Source organism: Papaver somniferum, chromosome 2 (assembly GCF_003573695.1).
Source record: "Papaver somniferum cultivar HN1 chromosome 2, ASM357369v1, whole genome shotgun sequence".
Taxonomy (NCBI): domain Eukaryota; kingdom Viridiplantae; phylum Streptophyta; class Magnoliopsida; order Ranunculales; family Papaveraceae; genus Papaver; species Papaver somniferum.
In genome coordinates this window covers 127,214,123-127,239,145 of record NC_039359.1, presented here as the reverse complement: position 1 = coordinate 127,239,145, position 25,023 = coordinate 127,214,123, and the positions used below count along the sequence as shown (strand labels likewise).

General features: G+C 35.9%; 1 protein-coding gene and 1 long non-coding RNA gene across 4 annotated transcripts in view; one reads left to right on the top strand and one right to left on the bottom strand.

Annotated features, from left to right (window-relative positions):
- Positions 1 to 25,023, top strand: part of LOC113349076 (protein disulfide isomerase-like 1-6) — an 82,164-nt gene that overhangs the window by 3,069 nt on the left and 54,072 nt on the right. Inside the window, exons 7-12 of one of the 3 annotated variants that reach the window (XM_026592994.1) lie at positions 106 to 177; positions 254 to 322; positions 585 to 665; positions 821 to 955; positions 1,169 to 1,222; positions 1,306 to 1,722. The exons of 1 other annotated variant lie outside the window; for it this stretch is intronic. In XM_026592994.1, the coding sequence (XP_026448779.1) occupies positions 106 to 177; positions 254 to 322; positions 585 to 665; positions 821 to 955; positions 1,169 to 1,222; positions 1,306 to 1,413 (519 nt within the window). In that variant the 3' untranslated portion in view covers positions 1,414 to 1,722. Of the gene's footprint in view, positions 1 to 105; positions 178 to 253; positions 323 to 584; positions 666 to 820; positions 956 to 1,168; positions 1,223 to 1,305; positions 1,723 to 25,023 lie in introns of those variants that run through there. One more of the 3 variants, XM_026592995.1, reaches the window with a different exon arrangement.
- Positions 11,120 to 14,285, bottom strand: LOC113349077. The gene is made up of 4 exons (XR_003359939.1): positions 14,092 to 14,285; positions 12,148 to 12,232; positions 11,339 to 11,510; positions 11,120 to 11,151 (listed from the first exon to the last, which is right to left on the bottom strand). It is a non-coding gene; the product is annotated as an uncharacterized LOC113349077 (long non-coding RNA).

Sequence of the window (25,023 nt, the reverse complement as noted above, 5' to 3'; positions counted from 1 at the left end):
GTTTTTTTATACCTTCTGTCCAATCCGGTCTCATTCATTTACCATTACCTGCTGCAGCTTGATTGACTAAGTGATGCTGGTTATATATCTATGTGTGCCTGACAGGTAACTGCTTTTGATAACAAAGTAAATGCAAAATACTTGTTAGAATCAGATCCAACAGCACACAGTTTGGAGGTAACATCTATACTCATTCGCTTCTCCAAGAAATGTCATGTGGAGAACTGATCTGGCTTTTTATAAAATTTTGTAGGAGTTCTGCTCTGGGCTGCTTCATGGTACCCTATCAACATACTTCAAGTCACAACCAATACCGAATAATGTAAGTAGCCTAAATTAATCGGCAACTGCGCAGTTAAGTGTGAGCAAATTTTCTCCACAACCACTTGAAACTTCCCTTGCTACTTGCATAAAACACTATCTTCTTCTGTTTTCTCCTAATTTTAAATGTCAAACTTTGTAGATCTTGTCTTTTTCCGCTTCAATGTTTTCTATTATCCAGGATTGGGTTTCCACCTCATTATCAGATTTCTGTTTATTTCCAACTGGTTATACTGACATCGTTCTCTGCACATAAATTACAGGAAAATGCAACAGTTCTAACTGTAGTAGGGAGGACTTTCGAAAATTTGGTTTTGACCAGTCCTCAGAATGTACTATTAGAGGTTTGTGCGTTTGCTCTTGATTATACTCTTCAATTAGCATCACACTCCTGCATTTCTTGCTACCCCGCCAGTGTTTATCACCATTTGAGTATTCAACAAAGTTATCTAGTTGGATGTAATATAACTGAATCAATGCTTTTCATATCTTATTGAAGGTATATGCACCATGGTGCGTCGATTGTGAAGACATGAGCAAGAAAATAGTGAAGTTAGCCAAGCATTTTAAAGGATTTGAGAATCTAATCATCGCAAGAATAGATGCCTCTACAAATGAACACCCAGAATTGCAGGTACTATCATTGACTATTATCTAAATCTAATTACAAAAGTTTCATAAGCCTTTCTGTTTATTTTTGTTAGAAAAACTCATGATTTGACTAGAGTAATCAATCAATCAATATTATATAGAATAGTCTTATTTTCGAAAATAATCCAAAAAAATGTCTGTGATTAGTCGAGAAAAGTATTTTTTGATATCTTATTCCACTTTCGTTGTTTTGCAGATAACCGAATACCCAATGCTTTTGTTCTACCCATCTGCCGACAAATCAAATCCGGTGAGTTTACCTATCAAATTGTTCACTTCAAATCTTCTTGTAATGTTTACTCCCAGTTCTGAAAATCCATTTTCATATTACAGACCAAAGTATCTTCCAAGTCAAGCTTGAAAGATCTGGCAATATTCATCAACAAAAATGCTAAAGTAGTAAAGCATAATCAGGAAGCTCCAGCGAAAGACGAACTATGAAAATGAGAGAACTAAAACCACAGTAAATATATATTCCTCTCTAGTTACGAGGATATGTCAAATTTCTGATGACCATTGAGTGAGTAAATCATAGAAGATTTTCATGTCCTCTGCAAAGGTAGAGAAAAGAGCAATATAAATCTTTTTATCCAACAGTATGTAAGAATAGTCTATAGACACTTATTATAGCTGTCTTGTTCTTCTAATTGTAACTTTCTCAGGTTTAAAATTTTGATAATTACTAACCTTTGTGGGTTAATTAAGAGTTATTTGTTGGCTTCTCTGTAATTTATGTTATATTTCTTTCCATATTACTCTTCAAAGCTGTTCTGTGATCACCTGGAATCAATGGTGGATAGTTGGATACCAATTGTTGGTATGTTACATCATATTTTTGTTCTCTGAAATATGCAAATAAAGAAGCTTTCTCATGCAAGTTGTATGGGTAACACCAAAACACAAATTCTTGCTTGGAATTGAATATGGATAGATAATGGATCTAGTTACACTTTAGAAGAAGGATTAATTCCATTAATCAAAGGTTGAAGAAGACAGTACAGAGGTGACTATTTATACAGTCACACATTGTGTTTACAGGACAACCGTTAGATGACCTATACGTGTATTAATCTTACAATAGACTTGTACGGACAACTAGCTGTACGGATAAACAGACAGCTAGATTACGGTTGTAAAAGAAGAGTGTAAAATAGTAAAATCTGTAGAGTGTGTTATTACCTGCCTGCAAACTGAAGTGGAGTTAACACCTTCAGTTTGGTCTTCAAAAATTCAAACCTTGGAGTACTTAATCCCTTAGTAAAAATATCAGCAGCTTGTTCAAGTGTTGAGAGATAAATGACCTGTAAAGATTTAGATTGCACTAACTGTCTGACAAAATAAAAGTCTAGTGCAAGATGTTTCATCTTGCTATGAAAAACAAGATTTGAAGCAAGAGCAATAGAGCTCTTTTTATCACAAGCAATGGTTGGTGATGAAGGCAGAAAAACATGAAGATCTTTAAGTAACTGACAAAGCCAAATTACTTCAGTTGCAGTAGAAGCAAGAGATCTGTATTCTGCTTCAGTGCTTGATCTAGCAACTGTTCCTTGTTTCTTAGCTGACCAACTGACAGGATTTGATCCAAAGAACACACGATAACTACTGGTGGATCTTCTATCATCTGGATTTCCAACCCAATTTGCATCAGAGTATCCCTGGAGAGCTGTAAATCCTTTAATGAAAAGTAGACCATGCTCAAGTGTACCTTTCACATATCTTAATATTCTTTTTGCAGCAGCTAGATGAGATGTTATTGGAGAATGCATGAATTATCATACCTGGTTAACTGAAAGCAAAGTTCTGGCCTTGTCCAAGTTAAGTATTGTAAAGATCCAATAATAGACCTATACTCTGTAGGATTAGACAATAAGTCTCCTTCAGTAGCACCTAGTTTAAAAGAAGCTGGACATGGTGTAGAACTGATTCCTGTCAAATTTGTTTTATGTAGCAGATCAAGTGCATACTTTGTTTGGGATAGAAATAAGCCAGTTTTGTTCCTTTTCACTTCCAAGCCTAAGAAGTAATGGAGACTGCCCAAATCTTTAACAGGAAATTGAGTACACAGATGAGCAATGACAGAGTCACAATGAGAAGCACTATTACCAGTTATAATGATATCATCAACATACACCAGAATGATAGTGAGTTGAGAACCAATCTTTTGAACAAACAAAGATGAATCAGCAAGAGAAGGAACAAAATCCATAGAAATAAGAGCATCTGACAATTTTTCATACCAAGCCCTTTGTGCTTGTTTCAAACCATAAAGAGATTTGTTGAGTTTGAAAACATAATTTGGATGTTCTTTATCTTGAAATCCAGGGGGTTGAGTCATATAAACTTCTTCTTTTAAATCTCCATGAAAAAATGCATTACTAATATCAAGTTGTTTGATTGACCAATCAAAATTTACTGCAAGAGATAGAACTAACCTGATAGTAGCAGGCTTGACAACAGGACTGAAAGTATCAGTATAGCCCAATCCGTCTAACTGATGAGAAGCCTTGGCCACTAACCTTGCTTTAAATCTTTCTATAGTTCCATCTGGATTATACTTGATTTTAAAAACCCATTTACATTCAATTAAGTTCTGAAAAGGATGTGGAGGAACATAAGTCCAAGTATCTGCATCCTTGAGAGTTGTATGTTTAACTTTCATACCTTTATGCCAAACTTCAATTTTTGCAGCCTAAGAATAACAAGTTGGTGTAGGAATAGCAAGATGATATTGTTGATTAGCAGATAAAGCATATTTGGTAGCTAAGAGGACCTTTGGTTTCAAAACACCACTTTTGGCTCTAGTCTGCATTTTATGAGTAAAAGTAGTGACAAGATTATTTTTATCAGAATTAAGAAATGTAGTAGTAGAAGTAGTTGTTGGAGAAGTATTAACTGAAGTAGATGAAGAAATATAATTAGTAGTAGTTGTTGCAGAGATAGACTCATCCGATAAAACAGGTGTAAGAGGAAAATCAATAAACTCAGTCTCTGAATAAGGTAGTTGCTTCATTGTAGAATAAGGAAATGAATCTTCATGAAAGACAATATGTCTTGATACATAAACTTTACCAGTAGAAGGATCCAAACATCTATATCCCTTGTTAGCAGAGCTATTGTAGCGCCCCCTAAGCTAGCAGCTGACTAATCCAAGAGATTAACTAAAAAAAAAGAGGCACTAAGAATCTAAATGATAAACTTAAGCATTCAATTAAGAAATCTGCTAGAAAACTTAACCCAAAAACACGGAAAACATATAAAGCATATTAAAATAATAGTAATACTGAAAATATAAAGTTCTATCAACCAATAAACCGGCACACATTCACAACATAAATAGTAGTTGAGCGACGTCTTCCTTCGGAGTAGCAAGGCATGACTGTTGCGGATTCTTCAATGATCATTAAAGTGCCCATGAGGTTTCCGTCCTCAATTCATAAACGATATGTACCTTACCAGTACCTTATTCTACGCGCACTCTACATAGCAAGTATTCAAAGGAAACAAATGGTAACAACATTATATCCGACCAAAGTGCTTACACAGTGGAGAGCCCACAATCCGCCCACGTGTAAATCCAACAATCTTATATAATATTCTCAACATCATTCTCTCTAAACACCAAAACATAATAAAATAGCTTTTGAAATTAATTTAAAAGAACAGTAAACATTCATGTATGAGACATGTGTTGCCTGTACAGAAATAGGAAAAGTAATATTCGGTGACACGAGTACACACCTAGATAGTTTATTAGTTGGCAACCATTTTCACTCATTTAGCGCATAAATATAGATATAACTTTTGGGCAACCACATCACACACCAATCAAAAGGAAACCTTCTCCCTTTTATGCTAACAATAAGTAAAGATTGTAACCACTTTCCAGTCAATGGAAAGAATCACTTTTGAAAATAAGTAAATACTCCCAAACACAAATATCAGTTGTTTCTAAAGATCCAAGCTCATCCCAAAATGTAAAAGAAAACTAGTTTGTATTACACACATATAATACATGCATACACTATCATATAGTAACAAATATATGCATGGATTTCACAAAAGATAGATTTGTAAAACAATAATGAATACAAGAGAGTTCGTTATCGATTCCCACCTCTTTTGATGACAAGCCTCGCCTACCTCGAGATGTACAATCCATTGGCTCATTCTTTAGATCGATCATTGTTAATAAAGATCGAATGTTAATCATACAAGCAAATCTGAGAAAGTAACCAAAAGGCTTATACAAGGCTCAAACACATTTTCATACAAATTTCTAGTTAAAGACTAAGTGAACTATCTAATTGATTCTAAGCCCATTTATGCTTTTACACCTTTTTATTATCTATCTTTACCACATATAAGATTCGCTAATTCAATTAGATTGGTTCTATTGTCTATTTGATATGTCTGATGAATATCTACAACTTTGTAGAAGGAACCAAAGGCCAATTCAGACCATAAAGGTCCAAGCTATCAAAGAATGATTTTTTAGGGACCATGATTTTTTTGAGGGGACCATGGTTTTATTAGGCCACCTTCCCTATAGTGATAAGGGGTGTCCTAAAACGTTGAAATGACTAACATACCCTTAACCTAATTTAATTTAAAACCAACCCAATAACCACCTATATATATATAACCACCACCTCCTCCCACCACCACCGCCCACCACCGCCGATTACCACCACCAACCACCGATTACCACCACCACCACCACCGCCGCCGCCGATTACCACCACCACCACCTCCGATTATCACCACCACCAACCACCGATTACCACCACCACCTCCTCCCACCACCACCGCCTATTTAAGAAATATAACAACATCAATGCAATCACAATTAAGTTCGGTTACATAATAATTTTATCGAGTATAAAAGACGCCAGCCGCAACCTGATTCTGCCATGTGACCACTCCGGAGGTATTTTCCAACAAACCCTTCACTTTAATTTGATTTTGATTGCTTCAATCGAATAGAAATCATCAAAATAGGGTTTTAATAGGAGTTACTGAGCCATGTTCGGTTAGGCCGATTTTCCAAAAAACCCTAATTTACTAACCAAACTTCTTGAAAATGAAGAACACGAAGAACAGTTCGGTTTTATTGGATTTAAAACTAAGTCACCGAACTCTCTGTTCGGTTGTTTCGCAAAAAATTTTAAAACTACAAAGTAACCGAACTCCACCCTTAGAACCGAAAAAAAATCCAGTCTAACCGAACTGTGTTGTTGTGGCCACTATGTTGAGTTCCAAAATAACCGAACTTAGCCAATAGAGTTCGGTTTGTTCGCAAAAACCTTTAAAACTACAAAGTAACCGAACTTAGCCATTAGACGCTGGAACTTCACATTTTTTTTGTTTGTTAAGTTCGGTAACTTCACAATTTTATCGCAGAAATCGAACTCAGAGTTCGTTAACCTGCGTGGTTGGAACAAGTAACCGAACTACACTTTCAGATGAGTTCGGTTACTTGTTCATCTCACGGGGCAACCGAACTACAGCTTCAGATGAGTTCGGTTACTTGTTCTTCATATAAAGTAACCGAACTGTTCAAAATCCAGTTCAAATCCGGAACATTTTGAAGATTAACAAATATTCTAGAAGAGGATGGAGATGAAGAATCAGTAACAAATATTCTAGAAGAGGATGGAGATGAAGAATCAGATGAATTTTCATCATTTTAATACTCAAACTTAGTGAATTGGAAAAAAAAATTATTTTCCATGTTTTTCTCCTTCATCTTCTCTAACTCTACTCTCTCAATAATTCTACTCAACTAATAATAAACCCATCTTTTAATATAACCTCACTAATTATTTTTAACTAGATCATTCACTAATCATAACTTAAAATTAATTAAGAGGGTAGATTAGGTATTAAATAAATAACTAGATATCTGGTGACCTAAAATTACTTCTAATGCCTTTACCCAAAATAAAACCATGGTCCCCAAAAAAAAAACCATGGTCCCCAAAAAATCGTCCTTATCAAAATAGAAAAACTACTCCTAAGCCCAAGTCCACTAAACAAGCCCATTAATCTAAGGTTCAGTCTATCTGGGTCAAACTAAAGGTCAAAGGGTTTAACTAACAGTCAACGTCCATTCAAGGTCAAGGTCCTGGTCAAGTCAGGTCAAACTATTCAAAGTCAGGTCAACTGGTCAAGTCAGGTAAAGAAGGAAACTCGGTGAGTTAACACCGATTCACCTCAGTCAGAAAACTGAGTCAGCTAAACTAAATCAGTCAGACATAGACATCTGACTGAACAAGGGAACACATGCCTGAGCCATAGCACAGGCCAAAGGCACTACTACACCTGCAACTCTCACACCAGTTCAACACTAAAATGGCTTAGATTTATACATTACAACAATATACAATTCCTTCATTCCAGACAACTCTATAATTCATTCCCAAATACAATTCAGTTTACTTTTAAATCAGTTATTGCAAGCTTCCACTAAGGCCACTGCAACTACAACTATCCTTTTGTTATCTCACTTCATTTATAACAGTCACGAATCTCCTAATTCATGCGTCTAAGTTGTAACTCAGATAACACTGTTTCTCTGTAATATCTTCTTCACATTCATACCCTCTAACTTCTTACAAAACTGAGTACTTCAGATTTACTCACTATCCAAACTCTTGTACCTGCAATCAATCCCTAACCAGACATTCAACACCTCTTCCCAATAAACACACTGCCCATCCAATTCAACATAACACTGCATGCTAAATCTGAATCTCCACGGATTCAGTCAACTACTATTTTAGCTCAGCACCACCAACTATAGCATCTACATCCTACAAATCATTCCCATTTCCTTTCTCATTCAACGACATCCAACACAAATCTATGTAACTAACACCAACACCAATTCAGAAACTTGATTGCAGACATCACTGCTCACTCAATCTTGAATCTCCACCAGTTCAACATCATACACTTATATCACCATTACAACTCTCATTGCATTAACACCACTGCTCCTCAGTTCAGCTTCAAGTCTTCACAACATCTCATATTTACCCTGCCAATTCTTCTTGTTCCATTAACAGAAATATCTCTGCCTCATTCTGACCAACACAATTCCACAATCTACTGTATCTTCCAGCTCACCACCTTTACTTGTAATTCTTCACATCTAACTACAAACCCTATGTCATACTCCCAACTGCTAGTGCAACTACCCATGTTCAACTCGATTCAAATAAACAACATCAATATCCAACTACCAATTATCCTTGAACTACAACTCAATCATCTTTTGTTTCTTCTTTGCAAAACCCTGAACTAATATCTTAACCTCTATCTAATTCAAATTCTTCATCTGCATAATCCAACTTAAACAACCTAATTCACAAGAACCCTAACTTCTGGTAGATTTAGGGAAGAACAGAAACCCTAATTTCTATGAAATCAAAATTAAACTCTATAGGACAACTCTATACTTCAATTAACATCAAACCCATTATATAATTAATCATAACAGAACGATTTCATAAAGAAACATCAATCAATTTAAAACCTAAATTACCTATTTTCGATTCATTATCAAAACCATCTTCTTCTTCAAAGATTCACAGAACAATCACCACTTTTCATCTATCAAACTAAATAATTGATTCCCCTAAGTTTCTTTTTGATTTCACAGCTTCAGAAAAGACTCTCAGAATCGCCAGAGAGAAAACGAAGAAGAATAGAAGAAGAATAGGAAAAAGGAGAAAAAAGAGAGAGATGAATTTCTCTTCGACACGAATTCGGTGATAAGTCCAGAGATAAATGATAAAGGCACTTACACAAATGATAAGGGCATCCAGGTCGGTTATCTATAAAAAAACTATTTTACCCTCCGTAAACAAATTGAGAAATCTTCTTCATCCGGTATTCGATTGACACGTTCGAGTAGTCCATTCCACGTAACTTTTCGATATCCATTCAGTGGTACTAATTTATTATCTAGATCGTTGTTAGGTTAATTTCTATTAATTAAAATCTACCTTAGCTAATCGAGCCATTAATGACTTAGTCATCTCTTGATCATCGTCTTGAGGGTCCTTATATTCTCCCCACCTTATTCATTTTCGTCCTCGAAAATCGAATCGCACTTCTTGTCTGCAAAACTCCCCACCTTATAGAGAAAAACGATCTCTCAACCAAATGCAAGTATTGCCCATACTTACAAACGCACGAAAGAAAACAACTCATTTCAAATGAGTCAAAACAACAAGAAAAGAAACACAAGCCTATTTGGGTTTCTACGACTAAAGTCTATAATTTGTAGCTCTAGGTTCAATAGACTAATTTTCTATTTCATAATATAACTGTCTCTAAGCTCGCTATGGTGAATTTGATTCCAACAAATAAGTATGTCTAGGTCCTCCGTGCTAAATTACAGTTTAGTATTTAATAATTTATTAATTTGATGTAGTTTATCCATATAACTAACTCAAATTTGATTTCACGTAAATTTATAGTATCTACTATTTTAATTTTACTGTTATACAATATATAAATTTTCCAAATATTATTATCTACTTTAAATTATTGAAATACTGTTATCATATGTGCTACTATTATCACTATCTTAATTACTATCGTTACTGGTTTGATGATAACTCAGTTGATATACTAAATCTTAATTTTCTAAGTATGATTTTACATTCACGTAAAGATTACTATAATTGATTTTATCTAATCATATCGAGTCTATATACTATACATATCTTATCAAATATTAACGTTGATAACTTAATATTATTTCAATTTGAGGGTGCACAAAATTGTAATGTCTATTAATGTACAGTATCCTATCAATATACGAATTAATTTTCTTTCAAGTCTATTTCTGTATTAAGCATCCAAATACTTTTATGTTTGTTCATGTATATTTGTTTAACTTCTAATGATTTACTAAATCAGTTATTGAACTAAAAAATAATTTTGGTATAAGATTACTAAGAATTTTAGTCTATTTATTTTATGCAATATATTCGCACGTTCTTAAGTCTTAACCTAACAAATCTTATATTAACTATCTGGTAGTTACTTCAAATGTAAAAGAATGTATTTATAACTTTAATTAATTTACATAATCTGACCGTAGATAATTATTAATAATTCTGCATAGCTACTTGATCCTAATTATTACTTTTATCTTTATACACTTATTAATACGATTTTAATTAGATAAAGGTCAATTTCATACTATTTGATAAGTGTTAATATTACTTTTATAATGATTGTTAATGATCTTATTATCATTTATTATTATTAACACTAATGATCGAACTATTGACTTAACTACTCTTACAACTTAACTTCATATCTACTTTAATAGATTAATAGTTCTAATTAGGAGAAAAGGTACTCTATCGGTTTCTAAATAAAATTTGGGATCTAACAGTTTACTAATAGAAGAAAGTCTTCCTATCATGAATGGTAATCCATGCTTGCAGTTGGCCTGTCCAGGTTAGCAAGACCCGACGATGGTTTCCTACGAACAAAGACAACACACACACCAGAATTATAAACCTCACTGTTCTCCAGTGCTAGATTAGTTAAGTGTTAAATCAATTGGAACTAACTAATCTCTAGTTCTCTATTGAAATTTCTAAATTATACTGCAATTGGTTTCAACCTACAATTTTTACTTCATAAATATATACACACAAAACAAGAAGTAAGCAATCATCATGCCGAACATAACAATCAATCAATTCTTATTTTTGTTCTTGATTGTTTTTAGTGATTTAGATTTATCTCACAAACCCAACCTAGTTCTAAACTAATCTCATTTACTAACTGGCACTGGCTATTCCTATTGTCGCCCATGTAAGATCTAATAGTGAGCTCTGATACCAACGTTGTAGTACCCCCTAAGCTAGGAGCTGACTAATCCAAGAGATTAACTAAAAAAAAAGAGGCACTAAGAATCTAAATGATAAACTTAAGCATTCAATTAAGAAATCTGCTAGAAAACTTAACCCAAAACTAGCCCCGCTCTGAGATATATATATATATAGAAGAACTCCTCTCAAATGATACATATACAATAGTCATTTGGTTTACAAATAGAATATACAACATGATAAACATAGCAAAAGTTAACCAACTAACGAACTCAACTCCTCGAAGCTTTCGCTGCCCAACTCTGATCTGTCTCTGAAACTGAAAGTGATAACGGGTGAGCACACCATCCCTAAAACGGGTGCCCAGCAGAAATAACAACTAACTTTCAAGTAATACTAGAATGATTTAAAGACAATGCAGATTTTACTGAAAACCGATAAAACACGGAAAACATATAAAGCATGTTAAAATAATAGTAATACTGAAAATATAAAGTTCTACCAACCAATAAACCGGCACACATTCACAACATAAATAGTAGTTGAGCGACGTCTTCCTTCGGAGTAGCAAGGCATGACTGTCGCAGATTCTTCAATGATCATTAAGGCGCCCATGAGGTTTCCGTCCTCAAGTCATAAATGATATGTAGCTTACCAGTACCTTATTCTATGCGCACTCTACATAACAAGTATTCAAAGAAAACAAATGGTATCAATATTATATCCGACCGAAGTGCTTATACAGTGGAGAACCCACAATCTGCCCACGTGTAAATCCAACAATCATATATAATATTCTCAACATCATTCTCTCTAAACACCAAAACATAATAAAATAACTTTTAAAAGTAATTTAAAAGAACGGTAAACATTCATGTAAGAGACATGTGTTGCCCTACAGAAATAGGGAAAGTAATATCCGGAGACACGAGTACACACCTAGATAGTTTATTAGTTGGCAGCAATTTCACTCCTTTAACGCATAAATATAGATATAACTTTTGGGCAACCACATCACACACCAATCAAAAGGAAAACTTCTCCCTTTCATGCTAACAATAAGTAAAGATTGTAACCACTTTTCAGTCAATGGAAAGAATCACTTTTGAAAATAAGTAAATACTCCCAAAACACAGATATCAGTTGTTTCTAAAGATCCAAGCCCATCCCAAAAAATAAAAGAAAACTAGTTTGTATTACACACATATAATACATGCATACACTATCATATAGTAACAAAGATATGCATGGATTTCTCAAAAGATAGATTTGTAAAACAATAATGAATACAAGAGAGTTTGTTATCGATTCCCACCTCTTTTGATGACAAGCCTCACCTACCTCGAGATGTACAATCCACTGGTTCATTCTTTAGATCGACCGTTGTTAATAAAGATCAACTGTTAATCATACAAGCAAATCTGAGAAAGTAATCAAAAGGCTCATACAAGGCTCAAACACATTTTCATACAAATTTCTAGTTAAAGACTAAGTGAACTATCTAATTGATTATAAGCCCATTTATGGGTTCACACCTTTTTATTATCTATCTTTACCACATATAAGATTCACTAATTCAATTAGATTGGTTCTATAGTTTATCTGATATGTCTAATGAATATCTACAACTTTGTAGAAGGAACCAAAGGCCAATTCAGACCATAAAGGTCCAATTTATCAAAATAGGAAAACTACGCCTAAGCCCAATTCCACTAAACAAGCCCATAAATCTAAGGTTCAGTCCATCTGGGTCAAACTAACGGTCAAAGGGTTTAACTAACAGTCAGCGTCAATTCAAGGTCAAGGTCCTGGTCAAGTCAGGTCAAACTATTTAATGTCAGGTCAACTGGTCAAGTCAGGTAAAGAAGGAAACTCAGTGATTTAACACCGATTCAACTCAGTCAGAAAACTGAGTCAGCTAAACTAAATCAGTCAGACATAGACATCTGACTGAACAAGGGAACACATGCCTGAGCCATAGCACAGGCCAAAGGCATACTACACCTGCAACTCTCACACCAGTTCAACACTAAAATGGCCTAGATCTATACATTACAACAATATACAATTCCTTCATTCCAGACAACTCTATAATTCATTCCCAAATACAATTCAGTTTACTTTTAAATCAGTTATTGCAAGCTTCCACTAAGGCCACCGCCACTACAACATTACAACTATCCTTTTGCTATCTCACTTCACTTATAACAGTCACGAATCTCCTAATTCATGCATCTAAGTTGTAACTCAGATAACACCGTTTCTCTGCAATATCTTCTTCACATTCATAACCTCTAACTTCTTACAAAACTGAGTACTTCAGATTTACTCACTATCCAAACTCTTGTACCTGCAATCAATCCCTAACCAGCTATTCAACACCATTTCCCAATAAACACTGCGCATCCAATTCAACATAACACTGCATGCTAAATCTGAATCTCCACTGATTCAGTCAACTACCATTTTAGCTCAGCACCACCAACTATAGCAGCTACATCCTACAAATCATTCCCATTTCCTTTCTCATTTCACGACAGCCAACACAAATCTATGTAACTAACACCAACACCAACACCAACACCAATTCAGAAACTTGATTGCAGACATCACTGCTCACTCAATCTTGAATCTCCACCAGTTCAACATCATACACTTATATCACCATTACAACTCTCATTGCATTAACACCACTGCTCCTCAGTTCAGCTTCAAGTCTTCACAACATCTCATATTTACCCTGCCATTACCTCTATCAATTCTTCCTGTTCCATTAACAGAAATATCTCTGCCTCATTCTGACCAACACAATTCCACAATCTACTGTATCTTCCAGCTCACCACCTTTACTTGTAATTCTTCACATCTAACTACAAACCCTATGTCATACTCCCAACTGCTACTGCAACTACCCATGTTCAACTTGATTCAAATAAACAACATCAATATCCAACTACCAATTATCCTTGAACTACAACTCAATCATCTTCTGATTCTTCTTTGCAAAACCCTGAACTAATATCTTAACCTCTATCTAATTCATCTTCTTCATCTGCAGAATCCAACTTAAACAGCCTAATTCGCAAGAACCCTAACATCTGGTAGATTTAGGGAAGAACAGAAACCCTAATTTCTATGAAATCAAAATTAAATTCTATAGTACAACTCTATACTTCAATTAACATCAAACCCATTCTATAATGAATCATAACAGAACGATTTCATAAAGAAACATCAATCAATTTAAAACCTAAATTACCTGTTTTCGATTCATTATCAAAACCATCTTCTTCTTCAAAGATTCACAGAACAATCACCACTTTTCATCTATCAAACTAAATAATTGATTCCCCTAAGTTTCTTTTTGATTTCACAGCTTCAGAAAAGACTCTCAGAATCGCCAGAGAGAAGACGAAGAAGAATAGAAGAAGAAGAATAGAAGAAGAAAAAAGAGAGAAATGAATTTCTCTTTGACACGAATTCGGTGATAAGGCCAGAGATAAATGATAAAGGAACTTACACAAATGATAAGGACAGCCAGGTCGGTTATCTATAAAAAAACTATTTTACCCTCCGTAAACAAATTGAGAAATCTTCTTCATCCGTTATTCGACTGACACGTTCGAGTAGTCCATTCCACGTAACTTTTCGATATCTATTCAGTGGTACTAATTTCTTATCTAGATCATTGTTAGGTTAATTTTTATTAATTAAAATCTACGTTACCTAATCGAGTCATTAACGACTTAGTCATCTCTTGATCATCGCTAGACCAGTCAAATACCATTGACGAGCTTGAGGGTCCTTATATTCTCCCCACCTTATTCATTTTCGTCCTCATAAATCGAATCACACTTCTTGTCTGCAAAACTCCCCATCTTATAGAGAAAAACGATCTCTCAACCAAATGCAAGTATTGCTCATACTTACAAACGCACGAAAGAAAACAACTCATTTTAAATGAGTCAAAACAACAAGAAATGAAACACAAGCCTATTTGGGTTTCTACAACTAAAATCTATAATTTGTAGCTCTAGGTTCAATAGACTAATTTTCTATTTCATAATATAACTGTCTCTAAGCTCGCTATGGTGAATTTGATTCCAACAAATAAGTATGTCTAGGTACTCCGTGCTAAATTACAGTTTAGTAATTAATAATTTATTAATTTGATGTAGTTTATCCATATAACTAACTCAAATTGATTTCACGTAAATCTATAGTATCTACTGTTTTAATTTTACTGTTATACAATATATAAATTTTCCAAATATTATTATCTACTTTAAATTATTGAAATACTATTATCATATGTGTTACTATTATCACTATCTTAATTACCATCGTTATTGGTTTGATGATAACTCAGTTGATATACTAAATCTTAATCTTCTAAGTATGATTTTACATTCACGTAAAGATCACTATAATTGATTTTATCTAATCATATCGGGTCTATATACCATATACATCTTATTAAATATTAACGTTGATAACTGAATATTATTTCAATTTGAGTCTACATAAAATTGTAATGTTTCTATTAATGTACAGTATCCTATCAATATACGAATTTATTTTCTTTCAAGTCTATTTATGTATTAAGCATCCAAATAATTTTATTGTTTGTTCATGTATATTTGTTTAACTTTTAATGATTTACTAAATAAGTTATTGAACTAAAAGATAATTTAGGTATAAGATTACTAAGAATTTTAGTCTATTTATTTTATGCAATATATTCGCACGTTCTTAAGTCTTAACCTAACAAATCTTATATTAACTATATGGTAGTTACTTCAAATGTAAAAGAATGTATTTCTAACTTTATTTAATTTACAGAATCTGACTGTAGATAATTATGAATAATATTGCGTAGCTACTTGATCCTAATTATTACTTTTGTCGTTATACACTTACTAATACGATTTTAATTAGATAAAGGTCAATATCATACTATTTGATAAGTGTTAATATTACTTTTATAATGATTGTTAATGATCTTATTATCATTTATTATTATTAATGATGTGTTTTCAAAGTTGTTGTAGATAGTGATAAAAGGGTTGTTTTAAGACTTGTGAAGGCAATGAATTTTAGACTTAATAAAAATTTAAAAACGAAGAAAACTTATTACAAAATTGACTTCAAGATATTAGAAAACAACCAAGACACTGATTTCACTATTACACATGAATAAATTATGGTAAACAATCCAAAACTCTAATTATATTTTAAGACTCTTATTTCTTAATTTACAAATAATCTGGAAAATTATCAAAAATTAATTGTATCCCTAAGCATAGATTATCTAAACAAAGCATAACCTATCTAATTGAATCACAACTAATGAAGAAAATTTTCGCAAACAATTAAAAACTCTGCAAAAGCAGTGATTGAGTGAATTATAAATTATAAATTAGAGGAAATAAATGATTACCAATTATTCATGCGTAAATAGCTTCCTCACTGCCTTGGTTGTGGGAGAATTAGCTCATCATCGTGTTGGAAACACGCTCAAAAATCATTTTTATTGCTCAAGGGGTTTACAAATGAAGAAAATGGGAGAAATAATGCTTAAACCGGGTTTGTAACAATTATTTTTGTTACAAACCAAACTGTTACAAAGAACGATATAAGGTTTGTGTAGCTGTCACTGTTGCAGATAAGTCTTCCCAGTGTCACTGTTACTGTGCAAATAAGTCTGCCGCTCCATTGTAGCATGAACGACGGTTCTCCATGGGTCGTTGTTCTTCGTGTGTTCTTCACCAGCAACAACAATGGAGTTCTCTGCAACTTTGATTTCTCACCTCTATTGTCTTCTAAAGTCTCACTAACTATCCATCCCCCTTCTGCTCGAACCCAGTAGCCTATTTATACACCTTTGGACTAAGAATCTTCGCTCATTACTCCAGAAAATCTTCCCATATCTCGACAGTAAAGAAAAAATAATAAAGGAAATTTTCTTTCCTTTCTCGCCTCTTCACACGCCTGCTGATATCGATATACTCTCAAGGCATTGTTTTCACGTTCCACCAGAAGTAAAACTCTATCAATCCACACGCCAACTACACAGAACTCGTGATGGAGCAACCAAAACCCGAGCAACCCTGTTTTCTTCACTGCCGATTATCCAACCAAATCCGGATGATTTTGAAGCCCATACCACGCCTGTATATCTCAGTCAAGTGTTCCCGTGAAGTTTTAGCCATTAAATCACACTATAACATCTTCAAATTTCGATCGAAAATTCTCAGAGAGCTGCCACATTTTTCCCGCCAATTTTTAAGTTTCAAACGAAGAAGATGGTGTCCCCCTAACCAGTTGTGGGGCGCGAATAGCAGCTGCCTTTTTGGGGTGCCCCTTAGTAATTGAGGTGCCCCTTAACCAAATCTGGGCTCCGTATAGCAAGTGTCCTCCGGGGGTGTTCCGAGTGATTTTTCGAGCCGATTTTTCCAACAATATTTATTTTCCAAAAATACCTAAAAATACACAAAACACCATAATAAGGACGAAAACGAGTACCAACAATACGAAACATTGATGACAATTTAGGCACATAAATGCGCCTATCAAATACCCCCAAACTTATTATTTGCTAGTCCTCGAGCCCAACTAAAAAATAAAACCGAGTTGGTCTCGGGTGGGTTTAACAGAGGTGTACCCACAAAAACCAAGACTTCTAATTGGTCACAAGTATCCAAAGAGCTATGAGGACATACATATTCTCAACCTATCTCCAAGTAACTAGAATGCCAGAGAAATTAAAGGTGTCAGCTCTAAAGCTGACTGAATAAAAGGGGAGACACATCCGCACCACTGCTAGATAAAGAGATATCCGCTACACAGCTAGATAAACATTGTAAGATGCGTCCGCTGCTTTACAACTGGATAAGATTAGGAGAGAGATAAAGATGAGAGGGACATCTGCTACACAGCTGGACTAATTACGTGTAATGAGTTAAACCAGTGCTAGAAAGATCTTGTGCCAGATTGAAAGCGGACTAACAAAGCAACCAAATGTATCTTTCTTCGACTCTCTCATAGTGCTCAGTAGAAACAACGTCTTCTTCGGTCTTCAACTGTTGATGATAAACTATCGAACCTCATAGAACCTTGACAATTAACTCTTATCTTCGATTTCTTGCTTGACTTATAAATTTCTACTTCCATTTGGCCTTGTTGAACAAAACATAACGATGATTTTTTTCATTTTTCATTTTTTTTCATTTTTTTTTTTTTTTTTTTGGAAACAAAAAAATTACAAGACAAAAATTTACATCGCCATGAGAGAAGGACTTTAAAACTTGGATCTTCGCAACTTGTGATGTCTTGGTATCATGGATTCTAACAACTTATATCATTTGCTCTTATAACTTCAACTTGATTTTTGAATTATTCTTTTCTATTGTTGCTTCTAAACCTAAAACGTCTTCAACTTTCTTCATAGATTTTGATGTCGCTCCGCTTGTTGATGATGATAAGTTTCTACTGAGAGAGAGTCGCAATCCAGTAACTAAGACTACATTGTGAGGTTGCTTTGTCTTTCTGGCATTTCCCTGACCTACTTTCCTTTCCATCATGTATGGTTAGGTCCATCACGGTTATCCTCTAAAAGGAACAAGTTCTCTCTTGAATTTCAAGGATCTCAATGTCTTTTTCTCTAATATCTCAAAAGGTTGTTATCCCTAGCATTCCAATTTCTATCTTTTCGGTGAGAAACATTATGTAAACTTAGCTAATCGGGTACCATGTGACGCTAGAAGTTTCAAAAGTGCAACTAAAAAGTTCTTCCCCACCCCCAAACTTAAATCTAACATTGTCCTCAATGTTTCTAATGAAAGAGCAATACAAAAAAGTAAAGTAACATGAGGAATCAGTAAAGAGAGAAGTCGGAAAGATAGTGCCTGGGTGAAGAGAGAAATCAAAAACTAATATACAACATACAATCGTCTCGATGGTCAATCAAGGTAAACAGGGTCCTGCAGAGGGACCTCCTCAACATCACCTGTTGGAAAGGGCTCTAAAAAGGGTTTCAATCTCTGACCGTTAACCTTCGAAGAACTACTACCATCCGGTGTCTCGATCTCAACAGCTCCATGAGGAAAGACAGTGCGATTAATAAAAGGACCCGTCCACCGAGAACGTAACTTCCCAGGGAAAAGATGCAAGCGGGTATCAAACAGAAGAACTTTTTGACCTGGAGAAAATGACTTCCTTAACATATTTCTATCATGCACAAGTTTCATTTTGTTCTTATACTCCTTCGCACTATCGTAAGCATCTATACGAATCTCGTCCAACTCATTGAGCTGGAGTTTCCTATCGGCTCCTGCCTTGTCAAGAGAAAAGTTTAGCTGTTTAACATCCCAATAAGCTCTATGTTCTAACTCGACAGGTAAATGACATGCCTTTCCATACACTAGCCGATAAGGCTATATTCCAATGGGGGTCTTAAACGCAGTACTGTAAGCCCATAAGGCATCAGTAAGCCTAGACGACCAGTCTTTCCGATTAGGATTAACTGTTTTCTCTAATATGCGTTTTATTTCCCTATTGGAAACCTCAACCTGACCACTAGTCTGTGGATGATACGGGGTAGCTACCTTATGTGGAATACCATATTTCTTCATCAAAATCCTAAAAGGTCCATTACAAAAGTGCGACCCACCATCACTAATTATAGCTCGCAGTGTACCAAAACGTGTAAGAATATTATTTTTCAATAAATCAATCACAACCCTATGGTCATTGGTTTTACACGCAACCGCCTCAATCCACCTAGAGACATGGTCTACGACGACAAGGATGTATAGGTTATCAAAAGAATTAGGAAACGGACCCATAAAGTCAATACCCCACACATCAAAGACCTCAACAACTAAAATAGGGTTCAAGGGCATCATGTTCCTACGGGAAATGGTTCCTAATTTCTGGCAACGCTCACAAGTAACACAGTAACTATGGGAGTCTTTAAACAACGAAGGCCAATAGAATCCACACTGCAATATCTTTGCAGCAGTCTTCTTAGCACTAAAGTGACCCCCACAAGCATGATCATGACAAAAGGAAATAATACTGGACTGGTCACTCTCAGGTATACATCTCCTAATAATCTGGTCTGGACAATACTTAAATAAATAAGGATCATCCCAAAAGAAGTGCTTGACCTCGGCTAAAAACCTAGAACGATCTTGTTTACCCCAATGTTGGGGCATTCGACCAGTAACAAGATAATTCACTATATTCGCATACCAAGGTGCTTGGGTAACAAAGAAAAGTTGTTCATCAGGAAAACTATCCCTTATAGGAAGGGAATCATCAGGGAATCAACAACTAGCCTAGACAAGTGGTCTGCTACTACATTTTCGGCACCCTTTTTGTCTCTAATGTCTGGAGAAAACTCTTGCAACAAAAGTATCCACCTAATCAATCTAGGTTTCGTATCCTTCTTAGACAAAAGATATTTCAAAGCAGCATGATCAGTATATATGACGATCTTAGAACCTAAGAGATAGGGTCTAAACTTGTCTAAGGCAAACACAATGGCTAACAGTTCCTTCTCGGTAGTGGTATAGTTCAACTGGGCATCATTCAGAGTTTTGCTAGCATAGTAAATCACATGAAGTAATTTTTTTCTCGCTGACCTAGCACAACACCAATAGCATAATCTGAAGCATCACACATGATCTCAAAGGGTAAGTTCCAGTTGGGTGCCTGGACTATGGTAGGTGTGAGTAAAGTCTTAAGCTTCTCAAAAGCCTCTAAACAAGCATCATCAAAGACAAACTTAACATCTTTTGCAAGCAAGTTGCAAAGAGGTCTAGAAATCAAGCTAAAATCCTTAATGAATCGACGATAAAAACCTGCATGCCCTAAGAATGACCTAATATCTCTTACGGTTTTTGGGACCTGTAAAGTCTTGATAAGGTCAACTTTGGCTTTATCTACCTCTATACCCTTAGAAGATACGATATCCCTAAGACAATTCCTGATCGAACCATGAAATGACATTTCTCCCAATTAAGCACTAGATTCTTTTCCTTACACCTAGTCAACACTAATGACAAATGATGCAAGCACTCATCGAAAGACGAACCAAACACTGAAAAATCATCCATAAAGACCTCTAAAAACTTTTCTACCATATCAAAATATGCTCATCATGCAACGCTGAAAAGTCGCAGGGGCGTTACATAGCCCGAAAGGCATGCGTCTATACGCAAAGGTACCAAAGGGACAGGTAAAAGTAGTTTTTTCTTGGTCTTCTGGGGCAATAACGATCTGATTGTAGCCTGAGTAGCCATCTAGAAAACAGTAATGACTATGTCCAGCTAATCTCTCTAGCATTTGGTCGATGAAGGGAAGGGGAAAGTGGTCCTTCCTAGTGACCTTGTTCAATTTCCTATAGTCAATACAAACACGCCAACCCGTGGTCACTCGGGTCGGGATTAACTCATTGTTATCATTCTGGACTACAGTAATACCGGATTTCTTGGGAACAACCTGAACGGGGCTGACCCACTTACTGTCTGAAATGGGGTAGATAATGCCTGCATCTAACAGCTTAAGAACCTCGGTTCGAACTACTTCTTTCATATTAGGGTTTAGTCTTCGTTGCATCTCCCTAGAAGGTTTGGTATCTTCCTCTAAATAGATCTGATGCATACAAACAGTAGGACTTATACCCTTAATGTCTGCTATGGTCCACCCTAAAGCTTCCTTGTTGTTTTGAAGGACGGTCACTAGCCTACTTTCCTGATCACTATCCAAGTCAGAAGCAACAATCACAGGTAAAGTTTCAGACGGGCCTAAAAACACATACTTCAGGGTATCTGGCAATGGTTTTAGGTCCAACTTAGGAGGCTCTTCTAACGAAGGAACGAGGGTAGACTTAGAAACTGGTAGTGGTTCGAACTTAGGTTTCCATCCGTTACTGTCTAACAAAGGGGTTGAATCTAACAAAGCATTCACCTCATTAATCACATTATCATCATCGAAATCAATCCCAAAGTGAGCTAGGCATTTCTCTAACGGATCTTCTAACAAAGTGTTTGGTAATGACTCCTCGACTAATGTTCCTATCATGTTTACCTCTTCTATGCTCGAGTCATCTAGTTCAGAGGGTAGCTTACTAATATGAAAGACGTTCAGCTCAATAGTCATATTACCAAAAGACAAATTCATAATACCAGTTCGACAATTAATGATCGCATTGGATGTTGCTAAAAATGGGCGACCTAAAATCACTGGTATCTGGTTCTCTGGGTCAGGGACAGGTTGGGTATCTAGGATAACAAAATCCACTGGATAAATAAACTTGTCGACCTCAATAAGAACATCCTCGATCACACCACGAGGAATTTTAACGGACCTATCAGCTAACTGAAGTGTCATCTGGGTAGGTTTCATATCACCAAGTCCTAGCTTGAGGTACACATGGTATGGAAGTAAATTCACACTGGCTCCTAAGTCAAGCAAAGCTTTCTCAACACGGTATTTACCTATTGTGCAAGAAATGGTAGGGGACCCTGGGTCTTTATACTTAGGAGTAGTGGTATTCTGAATAATGGAACTCACATGACTAGCTAGGAAGGCTTTCTTTTGGACACTAAGCTTACGCTTTCGTGTACACAAGTCCTTAAGAAACTTAGCATAAGCGGGAATCTTCTTAATCGCATCCAACAATGGTAGGTTGATAGTAACCTGCTTAAAAACCTCCAATATATCATTAAAGTTCGACTCGCTCTTAGTTGGAACTAGCAGCTGGGGAAACGGGGCTCTGGGAACAAACGGGCCATAGGACCCTCATTGGTCTTTAGAGACTCTATCAGTCTCCTCATTTTCTGGCTCAGAAGGGTGAACTACAACATGTTCACTATCAGGCATGGCAACCTTATTGTCAACTTTCTTTCCACTCCTAAGGGTTGTAATAGAGTTCACATGATTGTACGATTTCTCTGCTTTAGGATTGGGTTGAGTTTGACTAGGAAACTTACCTTTTTCCCTCAAAGATTCATTTATCTGACTAACCTGGTTTTTTAACTCAGAAATAGCTTGGGAGTTAGCATAACCTATATTTTTACTTTCTTCTATCCCTTGAGCAACCATTAGGTTGATCTTATCAGAGTTTTTAATAAACGAGGCTAGAGTGTCTTCTAAACTTGTGATCTTTTTATCCGAAGGGTTCTGAAACTGGGGTTGACCTGAAGAGTTTTTAGCATAACCAAAACCTGGGGGAGGCTGAGAATTACTAGACTGACCTTGATTCTGGCCCTTAGACCAAGAAAAATTAGGATGGTTTCTCCAACCAGGGTTGTAGGTTTCTGAGTATGGGTCAAACTTCTGACGGTTCTCAAACCTAGCGTTGTTATAGACAGCATGGGCTTGTTCTTCACTAACATGACCTTCCCAAAACGAGTTATTGGGCTCTACTCCACAACTAGAGACTTGAGCGGCTCTAATCCTATCATCAGGTTCAACAAGAGACCTATAATTAGGCTGATTCAATTCCAAAGCTTCTAACCTTCTAGACAAAGCAGCAAACTTAGCATCTGACTCGAAGCTTGTATCTACCACATTGGTGCTACTTCTATTGACCAAGAGTCTTTTAGGGGGTTCAACACAAGACTCCCACTGTTGGGATTTTTCAGCGATACTCCTAAGAAGGTAAAAGCATCATCACATTTTTACTGGTGAACTCACCAGCGCACATAGACTCGACCATGGCTTTGGTCGAATAGTCTAAACCATTATAAATAATCTCAACAAGTTTCATTTTATCAAATCCATGGTGGGGACACTAGGATAGGAGATCATTGAATCTCTCTAAAAACCTATAAAGAGACTCTCCCTCTTCTTGCACACTAGCACTAATTTTCTGCCTAACAACTGCAGTTTTATGCTTAGGGTAGAATTTCATATAGAAAGCAGCAACAAGTTCCTGCCATGTTTCAATGGACTCAGGTGGTAGGTTGTTCAGCCAGGTCTTGTCTTTATCTCTCAAGGAAAAGGGAAACATCTTAAGTTTCAAAACTTCATCAGTGAGGTCTTTTATTCTAACTGTCCCACAGATTTCCTCAAAGTCCCTAATATGAAAATAAGGGTTCTCATCATCTTTTCCTAAGAACATAGGGATCATCTGAAGAATACTAGGTTGTATCTCGAAATTAGCCGTACTAGCTGGCAATTTAATGCACGAAGCTCGGTTGGTCCTAGTTGGGAACATGTAATCTTTCAAAGTTGCCATCGCTGGCACAGCTGAAGTACTAGGGGTACTTTCCTCACGAAGAGACAGATTCTCAAAACTAAAGTTTCCAAAAACAGGGCTCTCAAAAGAAGAGTCTTCGATCTCCCCGCTTTCACAAGAAGAACTTCTAGGCTCGTCATTAATCAAACAGCCAAAAGTATTTCTTTTCCAATCCCTTTCGGGCATACACTAACAAAAGAAAAAGAAAAAAAATTCCTAAAAGGAAGGGAAGTTCTATGCAAACACAAACAAGGCTGACTCCACCACAGCAAACCTACTGATTTCTAGCAAACAAAAAGCATGATGGTTCCACTTAGATTGTTTCTAAACCAGCTTCTAATCCTTCGAAAGTGAATTCGTTACAATTTAAGCAAACCCCTCTGGAATCAATCCAAGTCAAAGTAAGTTGAATTGAGGCGAGGGAAGCTTAGTGGAGCTTTGATACCCAAGGCCTCACCGCTATCACAAGGTGGCGCAGTCACGCATTCAACTCACAGAAACCATCATGAACTTCGAAGTATGCTAAAAGAGTAACCAATATTTTTCGAACGACTTTCCTACTAAGCTCGTTACCCTATAGGTCTCGTTCTATTCCAAATTTTAAAGCTTAGGTTCGCGTTTGGTTTCGTTTTCCTAAGGCGGGCAAGAAGAGAACGATGATGAAATCCGAACCCTTATCTTGTATGGCCAGTCCTTGCCCTTTACTAGGAATTTAAAACAACCGTTTTCAGTTCCTCAGCATATATGCAAACGAAGGAATACAGTAACTCGTTGACAGGGGATTCACGAGTGTTTCGACAGACTTACCTCCCGTTCCAGACGGGGGATGAACCGTTGTCGTCGACTCGGGCCACAACTCCTATGTTGTGTACGAACCCGAGGGGCCGAGGTGATATCGTAATCACCGTCCTTCTCTGCAAACATTTTTATATTTAACCTACC